Source organism: Neofelis nebulosa, chromosome 3 (assembly GCF_028018385.1).
Source record: "Neofelis nebulosa isolate mNeoNeb1 chromosome 3, mNeoNeb1.pri, whole genome shotgun sequence".
Lineage (NCBI taxonomy): Eukaryota > Metazoa > Chordata > Mammalia > Carnivora > Felidae > Neofelis > Neofelis nebulosa.
This window is the reverse complement of record NC_080784.1, coordinates 77,077,028-77,102,965: the sequence shown is the minus strand read 5'-3', so window position 1 is coordinate 77,102,965 and position 25,938 is coordinate 77,077,028. Positions and strand designations below refer to the sequence as shown.

The 25,938-nt window shown below is 44.6% G+C and overlaps 1 protein-coding gene across 4 annotated transcripts in view; it reads right to left on the bottom strand.

The window, feature by feature from the left end:
* The window catches only part of GATB (glutamyl-tRNA amidotransferase subunit B), an 84,477-nt gene that overhangs the window by 23,941 nt on the left and 34,598 nt on the right, over positions 1 to 25,938 (bottom strand). For 2 of the 4 annotated variants that reach the window (XM_058721171.1, XM_058721169.1), the window contains exons 4-9: positions 25,574 to 25,772; positions 24,984 to 25,106; positions 15,937 to 16,050; positions 13,488 to 13,572; positions 12,713 to 12,772; positions 10,567 to 10,756 (exon numbers count right to left, since the gene is read on the bottom strand). In XM_058721171.1, coding sequence (XP_058577154.1) covers positions 10,567 to 10,756; positions 12,713 to 12,772; positions 13,488 to 13,572; positions 15,937 to 16,050; positions 24,984 to 25,106; positions 25,574 to 25,772 — 771 coding nt within the window. The remainder of the gene's footprint in view (positions 1 to 10,566; positions 10,757 to 12,712; positions 12,773 to 13,487; positions 13,573 to 15,936; positions 16,051 to 24,983; positions 25,107 to 25,573; positions 25,773 to 25,938) is intronic. The other 2 variants (XM_058721170.1, XM_058721172.1) reach the window with 2 other exon arrangements.

Here is a 25,938-nt window from a genome sequence, read left to right as displayed (position 1 = left end):
CATAATAAAAAAAAAAATCTACATGCCCTTTGTAACAGATAAATTCTCTGGTGACAAGCCTACTGAATAATCCCATAATCATCTCTTGAATCTCTTTTCAAGCCAATGTTACTATTCTGCTCATGCTAAACCAGGGCAAAGGCTGCCTCAGCAGCCAAAGCTTGACTGCAGATAAAGGCAAATGCAGGAAGAATGAAGAGGAAGTTTTGCTTAACTTATGGAAAAGTATTCAAACTTCCACAATGGTACAGCAAACCGCTGGGGAAGTAGAAAACTACTATCTGGCCCAAATCAGACGGGCAGAATTCCCTTTGTTCTAACGCAGACAGGCTGGCCCGCTGGTGAAAAGAGCTGTCAGAAGCAGAGCTCTTTGCTTTGCCAAGGAAAGGTTTTCTAAATCCACCTAGAAATATTGCACTTGAACTCCCAGGCTTGGCTGAGTTGCTGGGACGTGATGAATATCTATTCTTCTACCCTTGGGTGGTTTTTTTATTGGATGGATAACATGGCAAGTCAGATTTCTGTTTGTCTTTTTGTGTCAGTGCTGTGATGAAGCCTCTCCAAGCAGGAACCGTACTTCGCTGGGGGATACGTGGCTCCGGCACACAACTGGAAGCGGATGTGAAAATCTGTGATGGTAATGGGGCGAGCTACACGCGGCAGGGCTGAAGAAGGCCGAGCCACTGCCGCCCAGGGAATGACGGATCAATACAAAGTCACACATGGGCTGCCTGTTCTGGCTCTTTAGATCACAAGCCTGCGTTTCAAGCATTCTAGATAAGGTCTTCTTAGTTTTTCTTAGGAGGTCGGCAACTGCTAATAAGCTCGGCACAAATCTCTGAGGCCCTGGTGAATGTGGCAGTGCAGCCATCTGGTTTTCTCAGGAAAACGGTGCGCTGGTAATTCCTTTCCATAAAAACCGTATGAAGAGCAACACAAAAAGGCCACTGCATTAGGGAACCCCCAACTTCCTTCCCAAAGGCGACATGCAAGCGTCCGACCCGGACTGACCTATCCTACATCAGAGCTGACACTCTAGCTACATGGGGTGTCAAGTCTCCTGGCTGAATGTAACACTAACTGTTCCTTCAGCTGCAGCTAACGCAGGAGGGACAACTAACTGGTCCTGCCTTTCATGTAACGCCAGACAGCCTTTGTAGCTCTATGACCCGGAAGCATCCTTTTCACATTTTAATCAAATTTCCCGAAGCATTCAATTACACCCGGCGCCAATGCCAGGTCAGCCTCGTAGAGGCTGACAGGAACCCTCCACCACTAATGGACCTGTCAGTTGGTCGATGTGGCTGTGAGGCAAGGCAGAGGGATCGCCTCACCTTCACCGTCTGCTCTGGAAAGGAACCCCGATCTACCCTTGCGCCAGGCTCTGGGAGCAACGTCTTTTTGCAATGCTGTCTTTTACATTCTACCTTCAGAGACGACAAAATGTCGGAAGACTATGAAGCTGGGATAGGATGAGGGCTGCCTTCCCAACCACCATTCTTGTTCTAAGTCACACAGACTTTGAACTTGATGACAGGGCAGAAATTAGCTGGACTATATTTAGAAGTAGAATGAAACTTGACAGAGACAGCTGCCCAGTGGCAGACTTCAGAGAAGAAAAAACCCACAAAGTACAAGCTGAGGAACAGCTGATTATGTGGCAGGGAGTGACATGGCAGCTAAAGGGACCTTAGATTAGCAATCCGGGGCTAGTTAAGAGGCTTTCAGGAATATTTCCAGAATAGCTGCTAGACATGGAGAACGGCAGCCAGCCCGGTGGGGAGCTGCGCATGGCTGCCGCCGCCATTGGCAATGATAATACATTTTAATAACAACAAGAGGGGCTAGGCACTTAGTTCTAAGTGCTGTCTTTGCGTTAACTCATTTAATTCTTAACAACAACCCTGGGTGGATCCTAGTAGAACTCTCTCTCACAGACAAGGACGCGGAGGCATGAACTCGCTTGAGGTTCCACAGCAAGAAAGCAGCAGAACTGGGATCTGAACCCCTGTGGTCTGTGCTCTTTATCTCCACGCTACACCGCCGCTGAGGAAGAAAATATCATGTTGCTGCCTTCCTGGGGACCAAGACGGAGCACCTACCAGTGCCAGGCACAACGTGAAGCAACTAGCTCATCAAAAGAATGCACTTTCCCACCACTTCCATTATTTTATTTGGTACCTGCCAGCTGTTCAAAGATTCTTAACATATTAAAAATGTTGCAAAGGCCCTTAGCAATTAACTGAGAAATTAGGAGAAAATAGGCAAGTTCTCTTTCTGCCTCTGCCAATGTACATCTACACCACCTGGCACTCTCCGCTGTGGCCTGACACACACCTGCCCCCAGATCATGGAGGAAGACACTCAAACCCCTACCCACCCCCCCACCCTATGCCACACAGAGCTTCCAGGGGACAGGAGGGTGGCCAGAGTTGCTGGGCTTCTCTTCTGCACCCCTTCTGCACCCTCTCCTCAGAGAAGTTACAGTGGGTTTGTATATGCCTCAACCAGGACACTGCCTAATTCTGATGCCCCTTCTGACATTATGAAACCAACCCCATTACTGCTCACATAGTTTTGGTATCAAGCACGCTGCATTTTACTGCATTCTAATTCTTCTAATACGAAGAACTTGTGCGTGGGTTTACACCTAACCGGGCAGGTCATTCCAGTGGTGGGAGTGGCTGACTGTACAGGAGACCCTGCATCTGTAGACTGAGCCAGGTGCTCACGTGCCATGTGGTGGAGACACAAACTGGAACCGCACCCTTCCACCACGTGGCAGGGGTGCTGGGGTGAGCGGCCACTGAGCTTTTCTGCAAACACTGTAAGAGGGCCCAGCATCTGTGGATCAGTGGGGACTCCACTGTTCCCTCTTTATTCCTGTGAATTCGGTCGCTCTCACAGAGTGGAACAGAATGCAGACCCACCAACTTTGCGAAAAGCAGCCCTAAAAATAGCATCAAATGCTAGTGTTGGGATGAAATGGAAACTAGGTAGGGATGCCTGAGTGGTGGTGCTAGGGAAGAAAGCAGAAGTTATGGCTAGATTAAGGACTGACACATTCAGTGGGGTGGTGGCTTAGGTCTGTGATGTGAGGGAGCCCTCCCTCTGCTTTTCATGGAAACAAGAAGTGGCTGTGGAAATCCTGCAGTGAGCGTGCACGAGCACACGCGCGCGCACACACACACACACACACACACACACACACGATCATCCAGAGGAGTCTTGGATGGGGAAAAACTAAAGGCAGCTGTTTGGTGGTGTGAGACTAGCGCAGGAGACACCACTCTCCCTTGAGTGTGTCAGGCGAAGTCAGAATCCTGAACCATCACGGCCACTTTCAAGAACACGGAGATCTGAAGCAGCTCTGAAACTGGCCCAGAAACACCAAGGGTATACTCTCTAGTCTGTCTCATAAAATACGCAACTAGAAAGAGCTACAGTCCTATTTTGGTCTTCATACTTTTTCCTCCTGGGTCATGTTTCCAGTGGGTCTGGAAGCCCCTACAATCTGAGCAAAACTCTGGTGCCAACAATTTCACTTGTGCTGTGTTCCCAGCAGAGTCGGGAAGTAACACATCTGAGTTTAACTCAGGATAATGGTTCCATTTGGGGAGGGTTCACACCTACATCTGGCTTAGACTAACGGGAAAACAAGTGTACGTTTTCCAAGATATATTAACTCTAGGAGGGATGTGAAGGGAAACCAATATAGCAATAAGACTTTTCCTTGGATAATTAAAACCCAAATAATTTAGGTAATAAACATTGACGGTAGATTGGCATAATTATAACTGTATCTGCAAGAGTGGGCCATAAAAAGTATGCTGTCAAGAAATCAATTCTGATTACAATCACATTCCAATGTGCCTAAAGCCACCATTGTCACATGGGCCCAACACGGAGAGAACCTATGTTGGTCAACAGCAGCTTTCTGGCTGCAGCTTAAAACCAGCAACAAAGCTTCAAGGCAGTGCTTGCTCACTGGCTCTAAGATCTGACTGAAACCTGAAATAATGTATTTTAATTGTCCCCAAAAGGAAATCATTCCACAAACAGGAAACCAGGTTTCAGGAAGGATTAAGGAGAGAGCCCCTGTGAATCCCCAAGGTTGGGCACTCGGGGCTTCACTCCTCCCTGTACTTTTGGGGCAATGAGCGGGTCCCTGAGGGGTCAAATGACCCTGAGCCCGGAGGATCTTCATCTCTGAAAGTCCTTTGTTAGTTGTATCTGAAATAAATGCATTGTTGGTTTTGCAGGAGTGAAGTTAGAAGGTGCATCTTTTATTTAGCTTTACCAGGACAAAATATTGGTTATGTTTCTAGTGCATACACTAACTGTAAAAGCACCCATAAGCTGGCAAGCACTGGGTACAATTTTATAAAATGAAGAATAAAATCAATTTCGAAAATTACATGGAGCTGAAATGGTGAGCGACGATGTTGACCAAATGGATTTTCCTTCAGCAGCAGTTAGAAGACCAGTGCTTTGCTCCTCAGTACATCTAAGCAGTCTAAAACCAGTCAATATGGTTTCAGACGCCTTTTTAAACTATTAGCTTTAAAGCAGTATTACCTATGGGTATACAGATATTTATCATGGGAAATTACCTTAAAGACAGTTCATCCAAACCAAGCCATTTCAAGCTTACTAGAAACTCAAAGCAAAACTCTTGGAAAACAATCCATTTAACGACCAACCATAGTCATGATATCTTTTCTGTTTCTTGGTCCCCTGGAGTCACTTTAACCTTTTTCATGGTGTCAGAAACAAAGGATTATGACTTTAAGTGGGGAATAACCAGCTGGGGAAAATGAAGCGGTTCAAGTAAGACTACACATCTTGAGGCTGAATACAAAGAAAGACAGCCATATACAGCAGCACAGGTCACTAATCTGGCGGGTCACGACCACTTTTTCCTGCAGTCTTACTGGGGCCTTTTCTTAAAGGAAAAGGACTGGACTTTTCTTAAAATGCAACATTTTAAATATGTTAAGAACCTTTGAACAGCTGGCAGGTACTGAATAAAATAATGGAATGGTGGGAAAGTGCATTCTTTTGATGAGCTAAAATCAATGTGTTAGTTAGCAGCTGTTCGGTGCCACTGCTCTTCTCCCCGGCAACTCATTCTAGGGAGTCTGCTTGGCTGCATTTAGGCTTCTTTTAGATTCAGTGAAGATTCTTCCCTGTCAATCATCTTTAGGATGAGTGAATCATCCCCTCCCCTCTTTCAGCTGGGGAGGGTAATAGCTCCAGTCACCTTTGCAGAGCTCTCCCCCTCCAAAGCATCAGAGGTGAGATCTGAAATCAAGACTATCTCTTAGTCAGTGTTTCAACCCATTGCCCTGTGGGGCTACTTGGGAGAGTTAAAAGTGGCATGGAAAAGATAAAGTTCTTATATCTGAAAACAGCATAAGGCACTGTGGCGCATACAGCAGGCCCTCAAGAAATACTAAATTGGGGATGCTATGCCATTCCTCCACTGAAATCTTTTTTTTTAAGTTTATTTATTTATTTTGAGCGAGAGAGAGCGAGTGTGCGAACACGCAGGGTAAGGGCAGAGAGAAAGAGAGTAAAAGAATCCCAAGCAGACTCTGTGCTCGCAGCATGGAGCCCGACGCGGGGCTTGAACCCACAAACTGAACCGTGAGATCGTGACCTGAGTCAAAATCGAGAGTCAGACACTCAACCGACTGAGCCACCCAGGCGCCCCCCTCCACTGAAATCTTGATGAGATAGACATCTTTCCATCTACTGACTTCGTACACAGCCAGCCACCCTGTGAGCTCATATCTGTTCCTCACCAAGTGCCTACCATGTGCCAGGATACATGACACGAGGCCAAAAACAGGCAAAGTCATCTCACAAACTCCACATATTCTGCACTCTGTGCAGACCCTTTACGATGATTTAGTCAGAAGGAGCCAAGAACCTGAGGCAGCAAGTTTGAGAAACAAAGTTGCAGAGGAGAGCTTACATTTATTTTTGGTGACTTAAATTTCCTACTTGGAAAATGGACATAATATCTGCTTTTCATCAGATTTGACTGATTTTCACTAAATTTAGTAGACAGCATTTTTTATTTATAAGGCAGTCTGACCTCTTAAAAACCAAGTGGTCAAAAGTTCGAATTGAATCAATGGTCTGTGACTGTGCCTGACTGAAGCATTAGTGGGACTGTATAAAACATTAACAAACGTAAAAATTCTATTTTCTCTATCAAGTGATCCAAAACAGCAATGAACTTGACACATTATTCCTGTTTGGCATTGTGACACATTACACATGCAGGCAGGCAATAGAGCTTTGGCATGTAAATAAAGCCTGGGCTCTGAAGTCCCCACAGGCTTGGCTGAGTTACTTAACGTCTTACATTCAACCGCAGAGGTTGTTTCCTCATCTGTAAAATGGGGAGAACAGCAATATCTACCTCAGAGGGTTGTTGTAAGGGTAAATTAAAAAGTGACCACTAAACCACAGAGACTTCTGTCAGCGAGTAGCCATTTTTATGTACTGCTTAGGCAAATGACTACAATTTGTTTGCATTCTCTGAATCAGGTAAGGCAGATTTAGGAAGAGATACCCCACAGACATCATTTTGGGATTATCGGCACATGCATATAATCTAGATCATTCTAATTACTCCTGGAATATGCTGACTCAGAGAAGGACTTGTTACACTATTAGAACCTCGTATTTTTCAGAATCCTAATACCCGGATCTCAGCTTCTACATTTCTATTCCTTAATCCTTACAAAGGAGGTCAACAATCGAGCAATCTAACTTATGAAAGGGAAGCAAGGTTAACTAAATAGGTCAAAGTTTCACGTCGGGCAAGATACTTTTTATGTGGCCAGAGGAAAAAACAGTAATACAGATTTTTCTGTTCGGAGGTGACTGTCAGGAAGGTTCATGAGAGAAAACCAGAATATAGATTGGACTTAATGTCCTGACAAAACCAGTTTAGAAAACAAGAGTCAGAGACACCAAGTGATTTGCATCGGAACACAGGATCTGGGGTGGTTAGAGTGGTGATCCAGGTCTTCTCACCCCGAGTTCAAGGAGTCAGGCATCGTTCCATGATTTGCTAGGTTGTCAAGACTGGCTTATGTATCTGATCTTTAGAAACAGAGATGCTTTTGTCAGGAATGCTGCTTCTTCCAGGGCTTCCATGAGTATTGTAATGGTATCCCACGTGCTTACTTGTTTGTCTGTCCATTCACTGAATAAATATTCACTGAGTGCCTACTACGTGCCAGACATGGTGGGAGATGCTAAAATATAATATTAGGGTTCTGTAAATATCAAGCCTAAATTATCAATACATAATTCAGTCCTTACCAGACAATAAAATAAGATAAAGATCAGAGTTAAATTCTGAAGTCTCTGTTATTTGTGAGTAAGGCATGTGTGTGAGGGTGGGTATGTGCTTAAATGCTTAACTTAATAAGCAATCTGAAGGCACAAAGCATAGAATCGAAGCTCAGCAAAGCACACCTCCACTACTGCCATTTATTTAATGAATACTCCTGGGCACTCTTTAAATTGAAAGATGGTTCATTAGATTTGTGCATCCGCCTTTCTCAGCAATCTGTTGTGTTTCTGATGAAGGCAGGAAAAAACATGAACATATCATTTTCGGGTCTGAGTAACGCAGCTTTCAATGATTACAAAGTCATAAAGAGCTCAGGATGCCTACTTTCAGGAAAACAATTTGTCTGACTCATTCTCTTTCCACTGCTTTTAAGTTCTCTTTGCGCTCATCTTGGGAATTTCAAGGGCTGGCCCTTTAAAAAACAACGCATCATCTAATACATTAGCTGCAAGCTATACAAATAAGCATATTTTTAAGCTATTAAAAGACCAGTCCCGTCAAAACTGGCTCAAAAATCACCTCCTTCTTGAAGTTTCTCCCTTTTGTTCTGATCAAGGTAATCACTGCCTCCCTGGGCTCCCATCCTGCATTATGCATCTATTGGTTAGCTGCTTAGCTGTGTCATGTGTGTGTGTATACATATAAACTCTTGGAAAGCAAAGAAACACTTTTTTTGTTTAATCTCTGCCTCTGAGTACCCACTACATAGGAGATGCAAGAGAAAATAAAAGTGGTGAACTGAAGAGATGAAAGGTGGGTTCCCCTAAACAGGACCTTAAACTATGAAAACATACACCCACTCACCAGGCATCCCTCAGCCTTTATTCAAGGCCTCCTGTGAAGGACACACGAGTGGAGCCTGGGTCAGAAACATGAACAAGAAAACCTCCCTGCCCTCAGAGGACTTCTTTCAGTAAGGGACGGCAGACACTCCCCACCATCACATGCTTGTCGGAGGCCAAGTGTGACAATGCTAGAGAGATGCTCTTCAAAGGGAGTGTATATTTGCAGTCCGTGCCTTGGAGAGAAATAGCCATAATCTTTTTTTCTTTTTTTTTAATTTTTTTTTTTTTTAACGTTTATTTATTTTTGGGACAGAGAGAGACAGAGCATGAATGGGGGAGGAGCAGAGAGAGAGGGAGACACAGAATCGGAAGCAGGCTCCAGGCTCTGAGCCATCAGCCCAGAGCCCGACATGGGGCTCGAACTCACGAACCGCGAGATTGTGACCTGAGTCGAAGTCGGACGCTCAACCAGCTGAGCCACCAGGCGCCCCGAAATAGCCATAATCTTGAGAGGAGTTTCCGAGAGATCTTTTCACCTCTCTTATAAAGGAAGTTGATATACAAAAATAACTTTTAACATTATATTTAGTGGATTGCTTTCTAAAATCGCAGTTGTGAGCAAAGAAATGGCCAAGAGAAGCCTGGGAGGTTCAGGTGGTTAAGCATCTGACTTCAATTCAGGTCATGATCTCATGGTTCGTGGGTTCGAGCCCTGTGCTGGGCTCTGGGCTGACAGCTCAGAGCCTGGATGGAGCCTGCTTTGGATTCTGTGTCTACCTCGCTCTCTGCCCCTCCCCCATGTGGGCCATCTCTGTCTCTCAAAAATGAATAAAAGTTAAAAAAATTCTTTTTTAAATGGCCAAGAAACCTAGGTTCTTCATTTGCTACCTCCAAGGGCTTCCTGTGTTCACCTGGTGGAAGGCCAAATAAAGAGAGGTAGCAGATGTCTTTGAGGCTAAGACCCAGTGGGCTCCATCCCAGTCCTCCTGTCCCCTGTGTAATCTGACAGTTGTAAAATGCAGAACCAGAATGTGGCATTTCATATTTAGTCCGGTGGGCTGGAAATTCAAGTGATCAGATGTTGGGGAAGATGGACAGGACTAAAACTCAGTTTGGTTATGTCAACCTAGGGAAAAATACTTGAGTTGTAAGAGGTTTCAGATTAAAAGCTGTTCTGTCCAAGATGCTAACTGATTCACACAAAGATCTGGCATTAAGCACTGCTGATGCGCTAATCTGTGCTGAGGAACAGCGAATGAGAGGGTGACACAGCCTTTGCCTGCAAGGCACTGAACAAGTCACACTATGAAATAATTAAAATCTAGCACCGCAACCATCACAGAGTTATGGCTAAGACACAATGTCAGCCCATGGCAGGCAGTGGTCACCTCTGCCTGGAGTATGAAAAAATATCTGCGCACGCCTAATCATTACCGGGAGGAAAAGAGGAGTTTTCACGTGAGATTCTCCAGGAAGTTTTCCTATTAGCTGATTTATAAAGAGAGAGCCGTTCACTCAACAAATACCCACTTGCCCAACCCTGTACCAGAAACGGCAGGACTGCTGTTACTGAAGTATATAAATATGTGCATTCCAGCATCCCTATGTAGTTATTATTGGTTAATTAAAATCCAAAAATCCAGAGTCTGTGCAGACTCCGCTGCTCCAAAAGCTAAAGTGTGGCATATCCCCAGTGCCTGAACCGTGCAGCAGCAAAACTTCATACTTCCTAACAGGCACGCAGGAGACAACTGTGACAAAACCCTACCCTCACTGAGGCTGTATCACTTTAATGTTGCCATGACAAAGAAAACAGCAAAGCCCCGGGCAGCTTTGAAAAGAATGGAAAATCCCTAAGCAGGTCTCAGTGGTGTCAGATTCTCTAACAGCCCCTTAAGATGCATCTTCAAGCCTCAAAGGGCCGATACTTTTAGTCGGAGTTTTCAACGTTTCGTGTGGAATAAACGTTTTTCTTCTACAATTGGAGAAACAGCTGGCTGGCTTTTGAGAACCGAACTTCCTGCCAGACCCTGTCATGGTTCAATACTGCTAGACATCTAGAAACCCTATACATTGATTTTCTTTTGTCCTGCGGACACATGGGAAAACATTCATCCATAACATTTGGACTGTCTTCAAGAAGCATCCATGGCTGCTGTGAGCAGCTGTTCATTTCTACACAGAAGAAATGACTGACGCGAGATTCTGCTTCATCTTCTGGTTTTTTGAGGAGTATTTACCATAAAGGGTGGTGAGCAAAGCAAAGGTTATCGCACCTTGTTCTTCTCAGAAGCATCTATTGTACAACTGAAGCAACCTGCCTGCTCCACTCAGAACCCACAGTGTAGAGCATTACCCTAAACTGCTGAGCTGGGTTTATTTTAGCCTCTGATCAATACCTACCAGTAAGGCGAAGCTGTGTTCTGGCAGTATCCCATACTGTTGAATGAGCTTCTCTCGGGTCTTACTGGGGAGCTCAGGGAGCTGCTCCCGAATCCGGTCAATGTTGATCACTTGCTGCGGGTCTGCACCAGCAGGCAGAGATGCAGTGTCATAGAGCAGCAGGGGAGGAAGGTTGGGTTCGGGCATAAACCTAGGCACAGAGAGGAAATGGGGTCTGACTTGGAAGTGTTTCGTTTAACGGGAAAAAACCCCTATCATCAAAAGTTTCATGTTTAGCTGCCATGTTAAAATTGCCAATATCTTCGAATGTCCCATAATATCAATTCTCCCTGTTTCCCAGGAAGGAGTCTTTGGACAAGTGTATTCTACAGGTCAAGACCACCAGATCTGCCAGAGTCCATGCTTATAAATGAATGATGAGCGAAAAAGCACCACGCAGGGTTGATGCCACACTGCGATTTCTAATTGTGGATAAAGTACATATTCATAAACACATAGGTTGCGAAAAACAGGACCAAATGAGAACAATCTACTTAATAGGCAGAAAAAAAGACTTTCCCTCATTTAAAAATTCTCACTATTTTTAGCAGTATCTGTGAAATAAATGAAAAGTCAAAGAAAAAGAAAACCTTGAGACGTGGAAGAAATCAATAAGATTTTGCCTAAATAAAATGTAGAAGCTATTGGGGAGGGAGGGACGAGTAAGCGGGGCACAGGGGATTTTCAGGACAGTGAAACTATCCTCTAGGACACTGTAACAGTAGATGTACGTCATTATACATTTGCTCAAAACCCACAGAACATACAACATAAAGAGTGAACCCTAATGTAAACTATAGACTTTAGTTAACAATAAAATCTCAATATCAGTTCATCAATTATAGCAAATGTACTGTACCAGTGTGTTTAGTGAGTGTTCAACATTTCCTGGGGAATAGATGCAAATCACACAGCAACGCAAGATGCTGTCAGGGGAAACTGTGGGGGGTGACGTGGAGCACACGGTACATGCCAAGGAGCATACGGGACCTCTCTGCTGCACCATTGCATATAATGTCTTTCCCTCTGTTGTATTCCAGCATCCAACATTTTCTCTCTGCTTATACTTGTCAAAGGGCTTACGCAGAAGCAGGATAATGCAGAGCAAATGGTGGCGCCATGGTGATAGATCAGCCGTGCAAACAACCCATCACCTCAATGCCAAATCTGTGCTGTGAATCAGCCTGACTTCCGATGGCAAGAGGAAAGCCAAAGGGAGGCTTCCTGAATCCCGCCTATTAACTTGAGGGATTCAGCCAAAGCCACTAGCTGACCTAAAAGCCAAACTCCACGCTGATTAAGAAAGCAGCACAAACAGAGTAGGGCGGCAACACTGGAGAACAAAGAAGCTCTTGGGAAGAACAGGTTGAACTGAGAAGATCACAGTGATTCAAACAATCTCGACTTTGACAGACAGGAGAGGAGCCCTTCAGGGGAGGTTCACTCTAAGGGTTTAGGAGTTTCTTTCCCACATCACAGTGCTACTTCTGTTCAAGATGCTTGTCATCGACAGCAAGAGCTGCACTTCCTGCATTTTGTGGAGGAATAGTGGGCTAACCTCAACAACTTTGTCGCTTAAAACCTCAATCTTTCAAATCTGCTAAACTCAGTGGGGGAAAAAACAAAAGGTTCAATTTACCTTAAGCCTGTCCTTATTTCTGGATCTCATATTAAGTACAACTTGTTTAGTTTATCAATTAAATAGCATCACCTGAGATACGAAGGGACATGCCACTGACATATGCATCTCTTTTTTTCTCCATATCTTGTCAAGGGTCTTCAGTGTGTTACTTTATCTATCACTGAATATAAGAACATCCTAGGCCCCATCCTCAACTGCCACCCTCTTAGCTCAACAACTCTCACACAGAGGTGAGTCAACAGTGTCTTCCAACAGTTGAATTTCGTCAAATCAGGCACTCTGAGGCTACCAAAAGAAGAAAACGTTCTTTCTCTCAGTATACACATAAAATAGGAAGTCCAGATTTTCCATCATGCAACAATACAAACACAAAGTGGTTCTTAAAAACTATCCAGGATCATTATGGTACTCTGCGAATGGATTTGAAATACGCCCCTGACCCCAAACATGTAATGGTACTTTGACAAGAGGAGTAACCACCTGTAGTCTTGTTTTCCTTCTTTGTCTCTCATCGGTACGGTGCACCTATGACAGTTAAATAAGAAAACGTTACACAAACATTGCATGCAGCACCGCCTAACATATGTGCAAAGGGAAATGGGTTACCCCTATCAATAAGAGCCATGGGCAAATTCAAGCTCTTTCACCTTCTTTGGCAGACACTTACGTGACTCCATGAAAAAATTATATTAATGGAAGAGAAATATTTAGATTAACTAAAAAAAGAGAGAAGAAATTGCTTCAATGTTTCCGGCTTCAACCAGCTCAAACTCTCATCTTCTGAGCTTTTTTCGGTCTCTTGCTAAAAGCACAAAATCCTCAAAATTCGGAGTCAGAATATCAGAGTCAAAGTTATCAAAACAAAGCAAAACAAAACAAAGGACACCTCTGTAACCAACCCTAAGCTTTCTTTACCTCTAACTTGAACTGGTAGAGCTTAAGTCTGATAGAATTTAAGGAAGTAGAAAATTCTTGCCATAAAGTGGGTAAACTAGAAGCAAATGAAAGGCCAGAACGTAATAAGTACTTATGTACAAGTCTGGTTCAATTTCAACCTCTTGCCAGCCCTACAGGATATTCTATCCCTGTAGCATACAGTATTCTCCCGATTGCACTAGTGAGAAAAGCATTCACGCAGAGAAGCTAAGTACCTTCTTCAAGGTCACAGGGCTTGTCTGTGGTGAGCCTGGATTGGAGCCCCACCCAGCTGTGTTCAAGATGTTTGTCAATGCAAACTCACCCTAGCTTGTAGTCAAATGAGCGAGTTTCATTGAGAATTTCACATCCATTCTCAAGTTCGTTGATTTGTCTCTGAATTTCATAGTCTAAGAAAAACATAGTAATTTAGTACCATATTTTGATTCCTTTAATCCAATCAAGCAATAATTAGAAATCTTTTTCAATCTTCAAGTCAAAAATAATCAAGAGAGTTGTTCAAATAATTCTTCCCTGATAGGCTATATTTTCTCATTGCAATCATAGGATAATGGTGCCGGAAAGGGCCTTTTAGGAAGTTCTGCTTCCTCACTTTCTGAGAAAACTCAGGTTCATGGTGACCCAGTCCAGTTTACAGCTCTTGGTAGAAGAAGGGTTAGGACCAATATCTAGGCCAACTAACTCCAGATCAGGGACCGCTGCCAATCAAGAGTTCTTATCCAGGGATCCATGGACAGACTTCAAGAGGCTCTGGTACCTCCTGAAATTATACACAAAATGTGGGTGTGTGCATTTGTACATTTTTTGGAGACAGAGTCCAGAATTTTCATAGGGATCTATGACCCCACATGATTAAGAGCCACTGCTCTATGCCATGCTCCCTCACCACCAAACCAGGCAGACTGTGGTAAGCAAAACACAGCCACAACTCTTAAGCTTCTTTCTGAAAGCAGCTTAAGCCTCCCCTTTACTCCCCACACCATCATATACCACTTTCCCGCACCCGAATCCAAACTTTTTTACCTGAGCTGACAAGCAGCAGCAACACCAAAATGTGTCAGTTTCTGCTCCCCATCTCCCCCACTGAGATGATAGCTAGTAGGCATGACGTAGGGAGAAACGTGGGGTGGAAAAATCATGGGCTTGGAGAATTAAGCCCATCATAGTAAATCTGAGGTTCTTCCGGTCCGAGTGAGAACACAGGCAGAATTCTGTCTTGGGAGCTCCTTTGTAAATCATTATGGATAAACCTACCTAAAATCTTGCTGCTTGTTTTTTTAGGTTGCGTCACAACCTCCTAGAATAATGAGTTCCAGAACACTTACTATTCACAGGGTGAGGCGGAGCTTTCTTCTATTTTTGCCAAGCTTCCCCTTCATAACACTGCGCTGTAAGGGTTTCCCTGACCCAAACCTTTCATGGCTTCATAAACATGGACTGTATCTCCTTTTAGAGACAGAAGAGTCCCACCTCTTTGGTCTATCTTCATGTGGGAACCTTCCCTTACCCCTTTCCCTTGAGTAAGTTATCCCCCTTGACCATTAGGATGCCATTTTTCTGAAAATTTGTACTCACAGTATCTTCGTTGAGGCTGATCATTTCAGGTTCAGGATAAGGTTTCACACAAGACTAGAGAATCTCTGCTCTATTGTTTCCAATGCTTTTCTCAACAAGACCCAAGACTCTACTCAACACACAGCAATGTATCCAGATAGCTTGTGCTCTGTGCATCCTTGAAGGAATGCACTTTATTTTATTTATTTATTTAAAAAAATTTTTTTTTTTTCCCAACGTTTTTTATTTATTTTTGGGACAGAGAGAGACAGACAGAGCATGAACGGGGGAGGTGCAGAGAGAGGGAGACACAGAATCGGAAACAGACTCCAGGCTCCGAGCCATCAGCCCAGAGCCCGACGCGGGGCTCGAACTCACGGACTGCGAGATCGTGACCTGGCTGAAGTCGGACGCTTAACCGACTGCGCCACCCAGGCGCCCCTGAAGGAATGCACTTTAAACTCAATCCCTCCCTACATTCTCTCTTCCTCTACAGATACTTTTGGTTTTAAAGAATATTTTAGGCCTCTGAGATGTCTTCACAGTCAGCAATGTCATGGGACTGTATGAGCTCCAATAAGACCAAAACTTGACTATATAGGCACATGCAATCTATTAGTAAAAACAGTAAGAAGCAGAAAAATATATTGACCAGTGAGGTCAAATTATGGCCAATGTATAATGAATAAACATGACTTTATAAAGTTCATGCAGGTCAGAAAGAATGTGGTAAACGGAAAAACAGAGTTACAGTATTTTGCAGACCCTCCCATAATAAGGATCCTCCCTTTGAATCTGCTTTGAATCAAATGTGCTGGAAGAGAGAGACACTATAGGAGTTCTAGAGCTTAGGACTCAAGAAGCCTTGAGGCCTCTGCCTTCATTCCCCTAGAATGCCCATTGCCAAACAAGAAAGTCCAGGCTAGGCAAGCGAATGAAGAAGGACCACAAGGAAAGAGAAGCCTAGCAGACCTCTAGCACCAAGGTGTTGATATGTGAGTGGCATCGCCTTAGACCCTCTGTTTCATCCGAGGTGCCAGCTTCCACAGCCTCATGAATGAGCCGAGGCAGGATCTAATCAGTAGAATTGTGAAAACTGAAATGGTGACTGTATAAGCCACGAAGGTTTGGGGTGGCTTGTTACAAAGCAATAGATAATGGATACAAAAGGAAGATTAAAAGTAATAGCTGACGTTCACCTATTGCTCTGGCCAGGAACCTGGCACTGTTGAGATTCTTCACTTCAGTTCGAACGCCCAAAGGCTCCCCAGGATGATGCACAGATATGTTGGCATCCACTCTTAACTGGCCCTCTGGAAGGAGAGAAAAAAGACAACTCTTTAGAAATTCTTTGAGGCAACGTGGTCTTTTGAAGTCTCCCGGCAAGTAATATTTAATTCCACTTGCTGTTTAGTCAGTTATGGCAACCCAAGTTTAGAGAAGGTATGGTTGGTCCCGAAGCTCTTCTGCCCACTTATGAGAATTACAGTCCTAAGGCATCTGAGGTGTGAGCTTATGTGTGCGTGCATATCTGTACGCCCCTGTGCACATGCAGAAGACAGGAGAAATTCTGGAGGTACCAGATGCAGAAATCTAATTTTTTGCCAAATAAGAAAAACAACACTGTCAAAATGGAAAATTACTCTGTAGTTTTATCCTGAGTTTTTATCCAAAGTGTGAGAGCTGAGCTGGCAGGAAGGCACTAGAAATGATCATCTGATAACCCTGCACAGCTCTCCAATGGAAGGTGGATTTCCAACAGCGATTCCAGGAGATCCATAAGGGAGTCTTTGAGATTTTACAGCTGAAGGGCAAATACCAGAAACCTGGGCTTTTCCCCTCCTCCTTCCTCTGGGTACTGCAATCATCTCTTCTTTCCACAAACAGGACTCTGAACCCTCCCTGATTGCTGTAAGGATTTGCTGCAGCAGACAGTGCTGTTATGAAGGGGTGAGTCTGTGGAGGAACCCGGAGGGGGCTACCTCCCTCCTGGAAGGCCTTTCTCTGACCCAGAGAGCCCCTTCAGATAAGGAGCAATAACCCCTAAGGAAGCAGGTGGTTTGTGGAGAGGACTAAGAAGCCCTTGAGGAGGAGACAGAGACAAAATCCTAAGACAAATAGGTAGATGAAAATAAAAAACAATAGCATTTTATACCCTACGAAGTAAAACTCAGATTCTCTATTCTCCAGTTTCGTTTACAATATTCAAAACTGAATAGAACGTGAGGGCAAAATGCTGGATTTTTATTTTCCTAGGCAGGTTCTTAAATTTAAAAAGGACGTGCCAAACCTGAGGGCTGTGATGGGCTGAATCAAGAGATTCATTTTCCAAGACTCCGCAGCAAAAGCATATTAAAATAATGAAACAGGATACATAAATTCCATGCCAAGAAATTCCATGGTCTTAGTCTCTGTTGCTCCCCCAAATGCTGATGTGGGGCTCAACCTCCTGCAAGCTTGAGACCACTGGCCACCCACTGCCTGCCCTACTCTCTCCACTTGTTCCCCCAGAACAAAGGATGAGCTCCCCCACTCTGCGACCCCAAGTGCCACCCATGCTGACCGTCAGGGAAAAAGGTGCTTTCAGCTCAGAAATTAATCTATGTCTCTAGCACGGACTTCTCAACATTTTGGACAATCTGTGCCTCCTTGAAGGTCAAGAAGTCCCAACTATTCCTGACGTTAGACTTGTGGTCTAGGAAACCTGAAGTCATCTACACTGCCTCCGTTTTCTTTTCCTGTTATGTCCAAACTGACAACTAGATCCTGTCAGTTCTTCTCTCCCAACCCCCCTCACATCTGTCACTTCCTCTCTATTTCCACTGCGGCCACCCTCGCCAGAGGGCTCGGAACTTCAGACCGGGTTTCAGAATCACATCCCGACTTGTAGTTCAGCAACCCCTCCTTGTCCAGTCACCCACAATGTGGCTATGACTTTCATCCTGCTACGATGTGGCTTTCATCATTTTCTCTGCTTGCTCATGTGCAGGGCCAGCTCCTGCTGGACCATCTTGTCTCCTCTGCTTGGTACTGAAGAGCCGTCATCCAGTCTTGGCTGATGCGACCCACATTTTCTCTGCTACTCAGACCATGAGAACGCTTTCCTCCAGTCAGGGAAGCTTTCTGCATAGGAGACCCTGCCCACTCCACTGGCTCCTGCACGTCCTCTTTACCACTATTACTGTCCCTTCTTCAGCCTCTGCTCATCCCCCAAGATCCCACTTAAGTGTTACCACTTCTCCTCCTAGAAGCTCTCATCAATAAGCTTGCCTCCGCTGGTGGCTCCTCTGAATTATTAGGATATACACAGTCAATACCATAGAACTCAGCACACGACTGCAGTCTGTTTTGAATTAATCTTGTCCTTAGGACCGAAATGGAAGTCTCTTCAGGACTGTCCCTAGATTTCAAATCCTCACCCACCCTCCTTCCCAAGAACATCATTCTTTCAGCTGCCTCCTCTCTCCCACATCAGTCAACCCCTTGCTTTCTCGGCAGTACTTCTAGCAGAGACACACACGGAAAGTCTCTCTCCCAGAAAACAAAAACAAACCAAACAAAGCACAAACCCTAGTCCCTTGAACCCCATTTGCTTTCCATCAGTTACTAAGCTGGCTCTCTGCTTTCCTTTCCAGCAAATCCTCTCCCAAAGGTTTTGCTTGCTTGTTGCACATCTTGTCTCTACCATCTCACCTCCTGTTCACTCCTAAACCTTCTTCAGTCTGGCTTCTGTCCCCGCCTGTCTGAAAATTCCTCGCTAAAGTCACCAGCAACCTCCTGGCTGCCAAATGCAGTGGACACAGGACCTGTTCTGTCTCCCCTTGCTGGACACTCCAGAAGCATGCAACATACCGACTAATCCTTCCTTCTTCAACTACCTTCCTCTCTCAGCTGCCGTGACCTTATATGCTCTTGGCTTCCCTCCTACCTCTCTGGACACTCTACTTGGATTTCGTCTGCTGGTATTTTCTTCCCCATCTAATTCAGGACCCTCTTCTTGCACTCTCTCTGGAGGGGTATATAGTTATAAATACCACCAATGTGCTGCTAAGTCCTAAATTTCTCTCTTCTGCCCAGACCTCTACTCTGAGCCCCACCCTTACCTCCACCTGACACTTCCACTTGGAGATCTCACAGATATTTCACTTTCCAGAACTAAATCCCGATTTCCCCTCCACAAATATGCTCATCTTCATCTTCCCAGTTTCAGCCAACAGCACCACCTAGCTCCTCAAGCTTCTTTGAAGGCATCCTTGATTTCTTCCTGCCCCTTGATTTCCACACCAGCCTGTTAACAAATCCCATTATTTGTAAAATCCACCTTGAATCTACTCAGCTTGATCACTCCATCTTTCCTGATGCCACCCTGTCCAAAACAGCATCATCTTTCATCTGGTCTACTATAAGAGCTTCTTTCCTGGTCTCTTTGCTTCTACTCCTACTCATCTGAAATCCACTTTCAACACAGCAGCCAGAGTGGTTTTCTACAACGTTCTTCAGACTCTGTCATTCCCTTACTTAAAAGCCCTTCAATGACTTCCCACTGCATTTGGGATGAAGTCCAAATTTCTTCTCATTATTGGTAATCTATCCCTTGTCTACTCTTTTCAGTCTTATTTGATGCCATTGTCTTTTTCACTGCCATATTCAGAATCTAGAGCTGGATCTGGCAGAAAGTAACTGTTCAATAAATTAATACCTTGTTGGAGAAGCCAGAACTCTGGTATTTTCCTGAGCAATGAGTAAGCAGACTGGTTACTGTCTCACAAGAAGCTCCTGATAAGTTCTCAACTTCTGTCTGAATAGGACTGATCTACAGCTGGAATCATCTGAAAGGCCTATTCAGCTCAGAGGAAAACTTCTAAAGTACGCTGAGCTGTGCTCAACCAAATCTCACTTCTTGGGAAACAACTTTTTTTTTGAACTCAGGGAACCCTGAGTGGGACTTCATCCGCTTTTAAAAATGGCACCATCTTTTGCAATTTCGAATTTTAACTTGGATAAGGAACAAGAGCATGAATTTCAGTCTCTCCCGGCGAAGGCCATGCTACATAAATGTCTGAGAGGAATCATTTAGTATCCTGCAGTGTTGAAAGAGAGTCCACTAGCCTGGATTCAAATATAGTATCAAGCATTAACAAAAGACATTCTATCCAGTGAAGACAAAATACCTTTTAAACAAATTAAGTTAAATTGCCTCCAGTGCACAAAAGCCTTACCAGTCAGGTTTACCTCAATGCATTCTGCAGCACTGAGTGAGGGGCCTTCATTCACACATCATGAGAGCGTTATCAAGCTCAATTTCTGCCCTCCAGAAACAGAGATTTGTAACAGCAAAACTAAAAAAACGATACCACTGAGCACAGTGATATGGTGCAGTTACATATTTTTTTTCTAAGAACACATTCACACATCAGCAATATACCATCAGGACAGAAAACTGTTTCTGTAAACAGCAGGGGCCTGAGGATTTAGAGAGGTCTGTTAAGCTATCTCATTCTGATCACTGGATGCTCTCCAGGACTTAAATAACAAGTTCTGACACACACACACACACACACACACACACACACACACACACACTGACCAAATTTTATTGAACATATTTCACAAAGCTTATGTACCCAAAGTGAGTGGTGGTTTTGTAAAAGCAACAGTACTTACTATCATTAATAAAAGCACCTAACGTTTACCGAGCACATGCTACTTGTCAGCGCTTGTGAGAAGTTTTATACACTTTATCACATTCATTTCCTACGATGCAGCTTTAGATGAAGCCGCTTAGACACCCTTTGGGCATCTCAAACTTCCACATACCCAAGATGGAATTCCAGATTTTCTCCCCGTCTTCCATGTCTCAGTATGCAGTGACACCACACCCAGCTGCCCAGCCCTATGTGATGACCTTTCCCTTTCCATACACAAGTATCTGGGGACTCGCTTCATAAATGTGGAAAGTGAGGCTCAGAGAAATCAAAACCCCTTGCCCAGGTTCTTTCGGCCACCAGAGGCAGGACAGGGCCCAACCCAGGGCTGGGACCTTAGCATCCTCAGCACCCATGCTCTGCCATCCTGCCTCTCTAAGGTGTCATCTATGGCTGTGACACTGTCGTGGCTGCCTCTAGGACGCAGTGCGATGCGGGGTTTGAGAAAGGGCTCCTGGGCTCAGACACACCTGGGCTCAAATCCCAGCTCATTCACTTCTTGTGAGCCTTGGGCAAATAACACTACCTCTCTAAACCTCAGCCTCCTCACCTATACAACAGGCGTGACAGCACCTATCTCTTAGGAATGCCGTAAAGTTTAAACGAGATGGTAATTTTTAAAAACGCTTGGTGAGCTGATGAGCACAGGCTAGCCGTTCAAAATGGCAGACATTATCACCGAAACCATGTCAAATGTCTACTTCAGTGCACACTCAACTCTACAGATGGCTTTGAGGATCTCAACAGTGGCAAACGTCCACTGAGAAGGAAATGACTTCAGGAACTCAGGCTGAGCTGACCCATGCTCATTAGCAAAACTATCAGGAACTCACTGAATCACAGTCCGAGCAACTGAAGCTTCATTCCAAAAGCACCCTGGGGGTCCACTGGTCCCTTCTAGGGTGGTCCTCAGTTCTCAGACTGCAGTCTCCAATGCCAGCATAGTGGTCCTACGGTGGTGGGGCAGAAGAAGGATCAAAGGGGTTGGGGCTGATAAAATACTAACAGCACAAAAAGCTGGACCCCTGCAGACTCTATGCGGACCTTCCCTCCCCATAGCACTCAGAACAGCCGCAGCCGCTCTGCTGCTGTGCTAGGGGCAAAGCTGCTGGATTTGTATTTAAAAGCAACAAACAGTGTCACAACAAATGAGATTTAATGAACCCTCTCAGCTGTCACCGACTGATGAGTTCTTGCCGTTATGGTTTATCTCTTGGCAAGGACCCAGATGGGACTATTTCTCAGCTAACAGGTGGTCCGTTTATTATTCCATAGGTTTGCTAGGAATCACAGTTATTTTGAGGAAGAACGGAATAATAAAATTGTTTTAAGTGATAGAGAGTCAACACTTAGTGCATAAATGGATAACCATCCAACCTGCCCATATTTCATTTATGTTCTGTGGGTAAAAAAGCAGCGTGAACCATAAATCTGAAATGGAGAGTTCTCTTACCCTACAACAGAGCCTCGCTTCTATAAAGCCAAGTTGTAGGCAGACTCATGTAGCTGTGTTTTTCCAGTGTTTAGCTTAAAGTAGATACTAAATAGGCAAGTTCTGTCTTCAAATTCAACTTGTATGGGGCTCCAATGTTACAGTTTGTTGCTTGTAACATGTTCTCTGTGACAAATGTGGCGTTACAATTTCAGAAGTCCTTTTGTAACACACAAATATAATGTGGGGCATCAAAAGGTTGGTAAATAGGGGCGCCTGGGTGGCGCAGTCGGTTAAGCGTCCGACTTCAACCAGGTCACGATCTCGCGGTCCGTGAGTTCGAGCCCCGCGTCAGGCTCTGGGCTGATGGCTCGGAGCCTGGAGCCTGTTTCCGATTCTGTGTCTCCCTCTCTCTCTGCCCCTCCCCCGTTCATGCTCTGTCTCTCTCTGTCCCAAAAATAAATAAAAAACGTTGAAAAAAAAAAAAAAAAAGGTTGGTAAATAGTATTATAAACCAACAAGGAGATGAATCATCATCCTCAAATGGTATTTACTGGCATCCACTGTGACCACTTTCTGATGGTTAATTTTATGGGTCAACTTGACAGAGTCACGAAGTGCCCAGATATTTGGTTAAACGGTATTCTGGGTGTGTCTGTGAGCTGCTTCTGGAGGAGAGAACATTTGAATTGGTAGACTGAATAAAGCAGACTGCCTTTGCCATTGTGGGCAGGACTCATTCAATCTGCTGGAGGCCTGAGGAGAACAAAAGGTAGAGGAGGGGGCAACTTGCTCTCTCTGCCTGACTGTCGTGGAGCCGGGGTACTGGTCTCCTCCAGCCTTCGGATTCAGCCTCACACTGGAACTTCCACCACCGGCTCTCCTGGTTCTCGGGCCTTCAGACTTGGTCTGGAACTATACTACCAGCCCTCCTGCAGCCTGCTGACTACAGATCATGGGACTGCTGGGCCTCCATAATCACATCAGCCAGTTCCTTAGAATAAATCTCTTCATATATAAACATACATACATATGACATTCACGTGCACATATACACACATCCTATTGGTTCTGTCTCGCTGGAGTACTCTAATACACTACTGAACTATGAATTAACAACTGTATATGCAGAATCTGTATCTTTTCTCCACTCCTGCCTTTCTCTACTCAAGGAATGCTGAGTGGCAAGAGTTTTGTTTAAAGCCCCTGGGAGGGGCGCCTGGGTGGCTTGGTCGGTTAAGCGTCCGACTTCAGCTCAGGTCATGATCTCACGGTCTGTGAGTTCGAGCCCCGCGTCGGGGTCTGTGCTGACAGCTCAGAGCCTGGAGCCTGTTTCAGATTCTGTGTTTCCCTCTCTCTCTGCTCCTCCCCTGTTCATGCTCTGTCTCTCTCTGTCTCAAAAAAATAAATAAATAAATAAATAAAAAACGTTAAAGCCCCTGGGAACAGAAAATAGAGGGCAATCATGGGCGAGGCTAGCTTTTGGTGACTTAAGGGCAGGAGGAGCACCTGGGTGGTTCAGCTGATCCAGCATCCCACTCTTGATTTCGGCTCAGGTCATGATCTCACAGTGTGTGAGTTTGAGCTCCACATCAGTCTCCATGCTGACAGCACAGCACGAAGTCTGCTTGGGATTCACTCTCCTTTTCTCTCTGCCTTCCCCCAGCTTGCATGCATTCTCTCTCTCCCTCTCTTTCAAAATAAATAAATAAAGTTTAAAAAAAAAAAAAAAAAGGAGTGCTAGGAAGGGGCCATGAGAGGAACCATTAAGAAATTGAGTTTGACCAAAATTTGTAATCTTTATTTATTTTTTTTGAGAGAGAGACAGACAGACAGACAGTGAGGTGGGGAGGGGCAGAGGGAGAGGTGGAGGGAGAATTTTAAGCAGGTTCCACGCCCAGCCCAAGGCCTGATGCTAGGCTGGACCTCACAACCCTGCGATCATGACCTGAGCTGAAATCAAGAGACAGACGCTTAACTGACTGAGCCACCCAGGTGCCCCCCAAACTTGTAATCTTTGTATCCAATTTGCAAACACTTAAAACATACATTTTGCTTGGTCCCAATGGCACAGGTGTTTCTTTTGTTTGATTTCCTACTACATTTCTAATGAACTTGATATTATCCCAAAGTTCAAATATTTTGAAATCATAACTTTGCCTTATACTTGATGTAATTAGGCTCCAGCTGTAGTTGGATGAAAATTCTACAAAATGAAAGACACAAATAAAAATCATCAAGTAGCAACTAAGTGCTACCTGCACAGACTCACAAACTAAGAGCTATTCTGGAAAATATAATGTCTTCTGAGAAAGATAAAACTGTTCAAACACACTATTTCACTGACCCTAATTTTGGTGCAAAACAACATTTGGACAGAAGAAGCCAGAAGAAAGCATCTAGTTGCATCTAGTCCTTTGTGAAAGAAAGAAAGAAAGAAGGAAAGAAGGAAAGAAAGAAAGAAAGAAAGAAAGAAAGAAAGAAAGAAAGAAAGAAAGAAAAGTCGCTCACCCCCAGTATAGCAAACCAAAACTTAAGTGCAGTTTCAGCCTCTCCCAGGACCGTGACCTTTTATCCAGTTGACCTGGAAGTTCCTGATCAACACCAGAGAGGTAATCTGCATGACAGACCCCGCCCCCCAAAGAAAGGTGACCTTACCTGAAACAATCCACTCTCTGCTATAAAACTTCCTTTATCACTCCTTTCTCTCTATAAAAGTCTTCCATTTTGTACAACTCCTTGGAGCTACTTCCTATTAGCTAGATGAGACGCTGCCTGATTCATGAATCTTTAAATAAAGCCAGTCTCGTCTTCAAATTTACTCAGCTGAATTTTTTTTTTTTTTTTTTAACAACTCCTAATCTCATATTCTTGGGCTCAGTGCCTTGGTGCCGTTGCTGTTGGTGTGTTTAGTTTTGACTAGGGGCTCATTAAGGAATCCAAGGAAAACTCTAAGGAAAAAAACCCCAGAGGTCTAAAGGCTGACAAAACACGTAAACAACCCCATTGCAGCTGATGCAGAAAACACTCCAGTGAGAAGACACCTGGGAAGCGGAAAAAGAAGATCAAGAAGGAGGGACACGACCGACAGCTCCTCTGTGGCTTCTACCTGCCATATTTGCCTGGCTGGTCCCCAGTGCTTGAAGTATCAGCTGCAGCTCTCTGACGGCTGTTGCTGCCTCTTCTCCACAGGACATGTCCGGCTCCAGCACCACTTCCAGAAGGCCAACTCCTACCAAAGAGAGGCAGGGTCAGCCTGACCGCAGCTCTCCAACCTGACCTCCAGATAAATCAGGCTGAAGTCTCAGGAAAACCCTGCATCACTGATGGAGTCTCAACACGAGTTCTAGCCTTTGAATGGTTTCTCCTCCCCTTCAAATTTTGATTAACTTTGGTTCTTTCAGTGTCTGCTTGAGAGATCGAGCTGCGGGGTCGGTGACGAGGTGGCTACATTTATCACATTTTAGGGATAGGTTATTAGCAGCCTGACGATAATCACAGTTATTGGTGGGTTATTAGCAAGCCCAATGGTAATCACAGTTCAGGCTGAGTTCTCGAGTCAGTTGTGCCAATACCAATGCTGATATTTGATCTGGATCTGTGAAACTCTTGGGCCTATTTCCTCAACTGATTTGGGAAAACTCTAGGGGGGAAGAGGGTTGGCTGGAAGGAAAGGCAAGAGAAAATCTCCAAGCCTACCTGCCCTGTTCAAATCGATGAGTGTCTGAGACTGCAGCTCATCGTGGAGGCTTTTGCCACTGTCTTGCTCCAGCTGGATCTGCTTGATCCTCACGGTCTTGGTGATCACCTGCCTCCATTTCTTCCCCACAGAGACACTGTATGCCAGGCTCCCATTCACAGCAATCGGGAGTCTCTGCTGAGTAATTTGGTAGCCTGCCTGCACACAACATGAGTTACACAGTGATTAGGCCATAAATGTGAGCGGGAGTCCAGTTCACGATTTCTTTTTATGTCACTAAGACGAGAGGTTTACTTAAAAACACAACAGAAGAAAAAAGGAAAAGGAGAAGAAAATTAGTTTATGCAATTTAGCTGTAATTTAA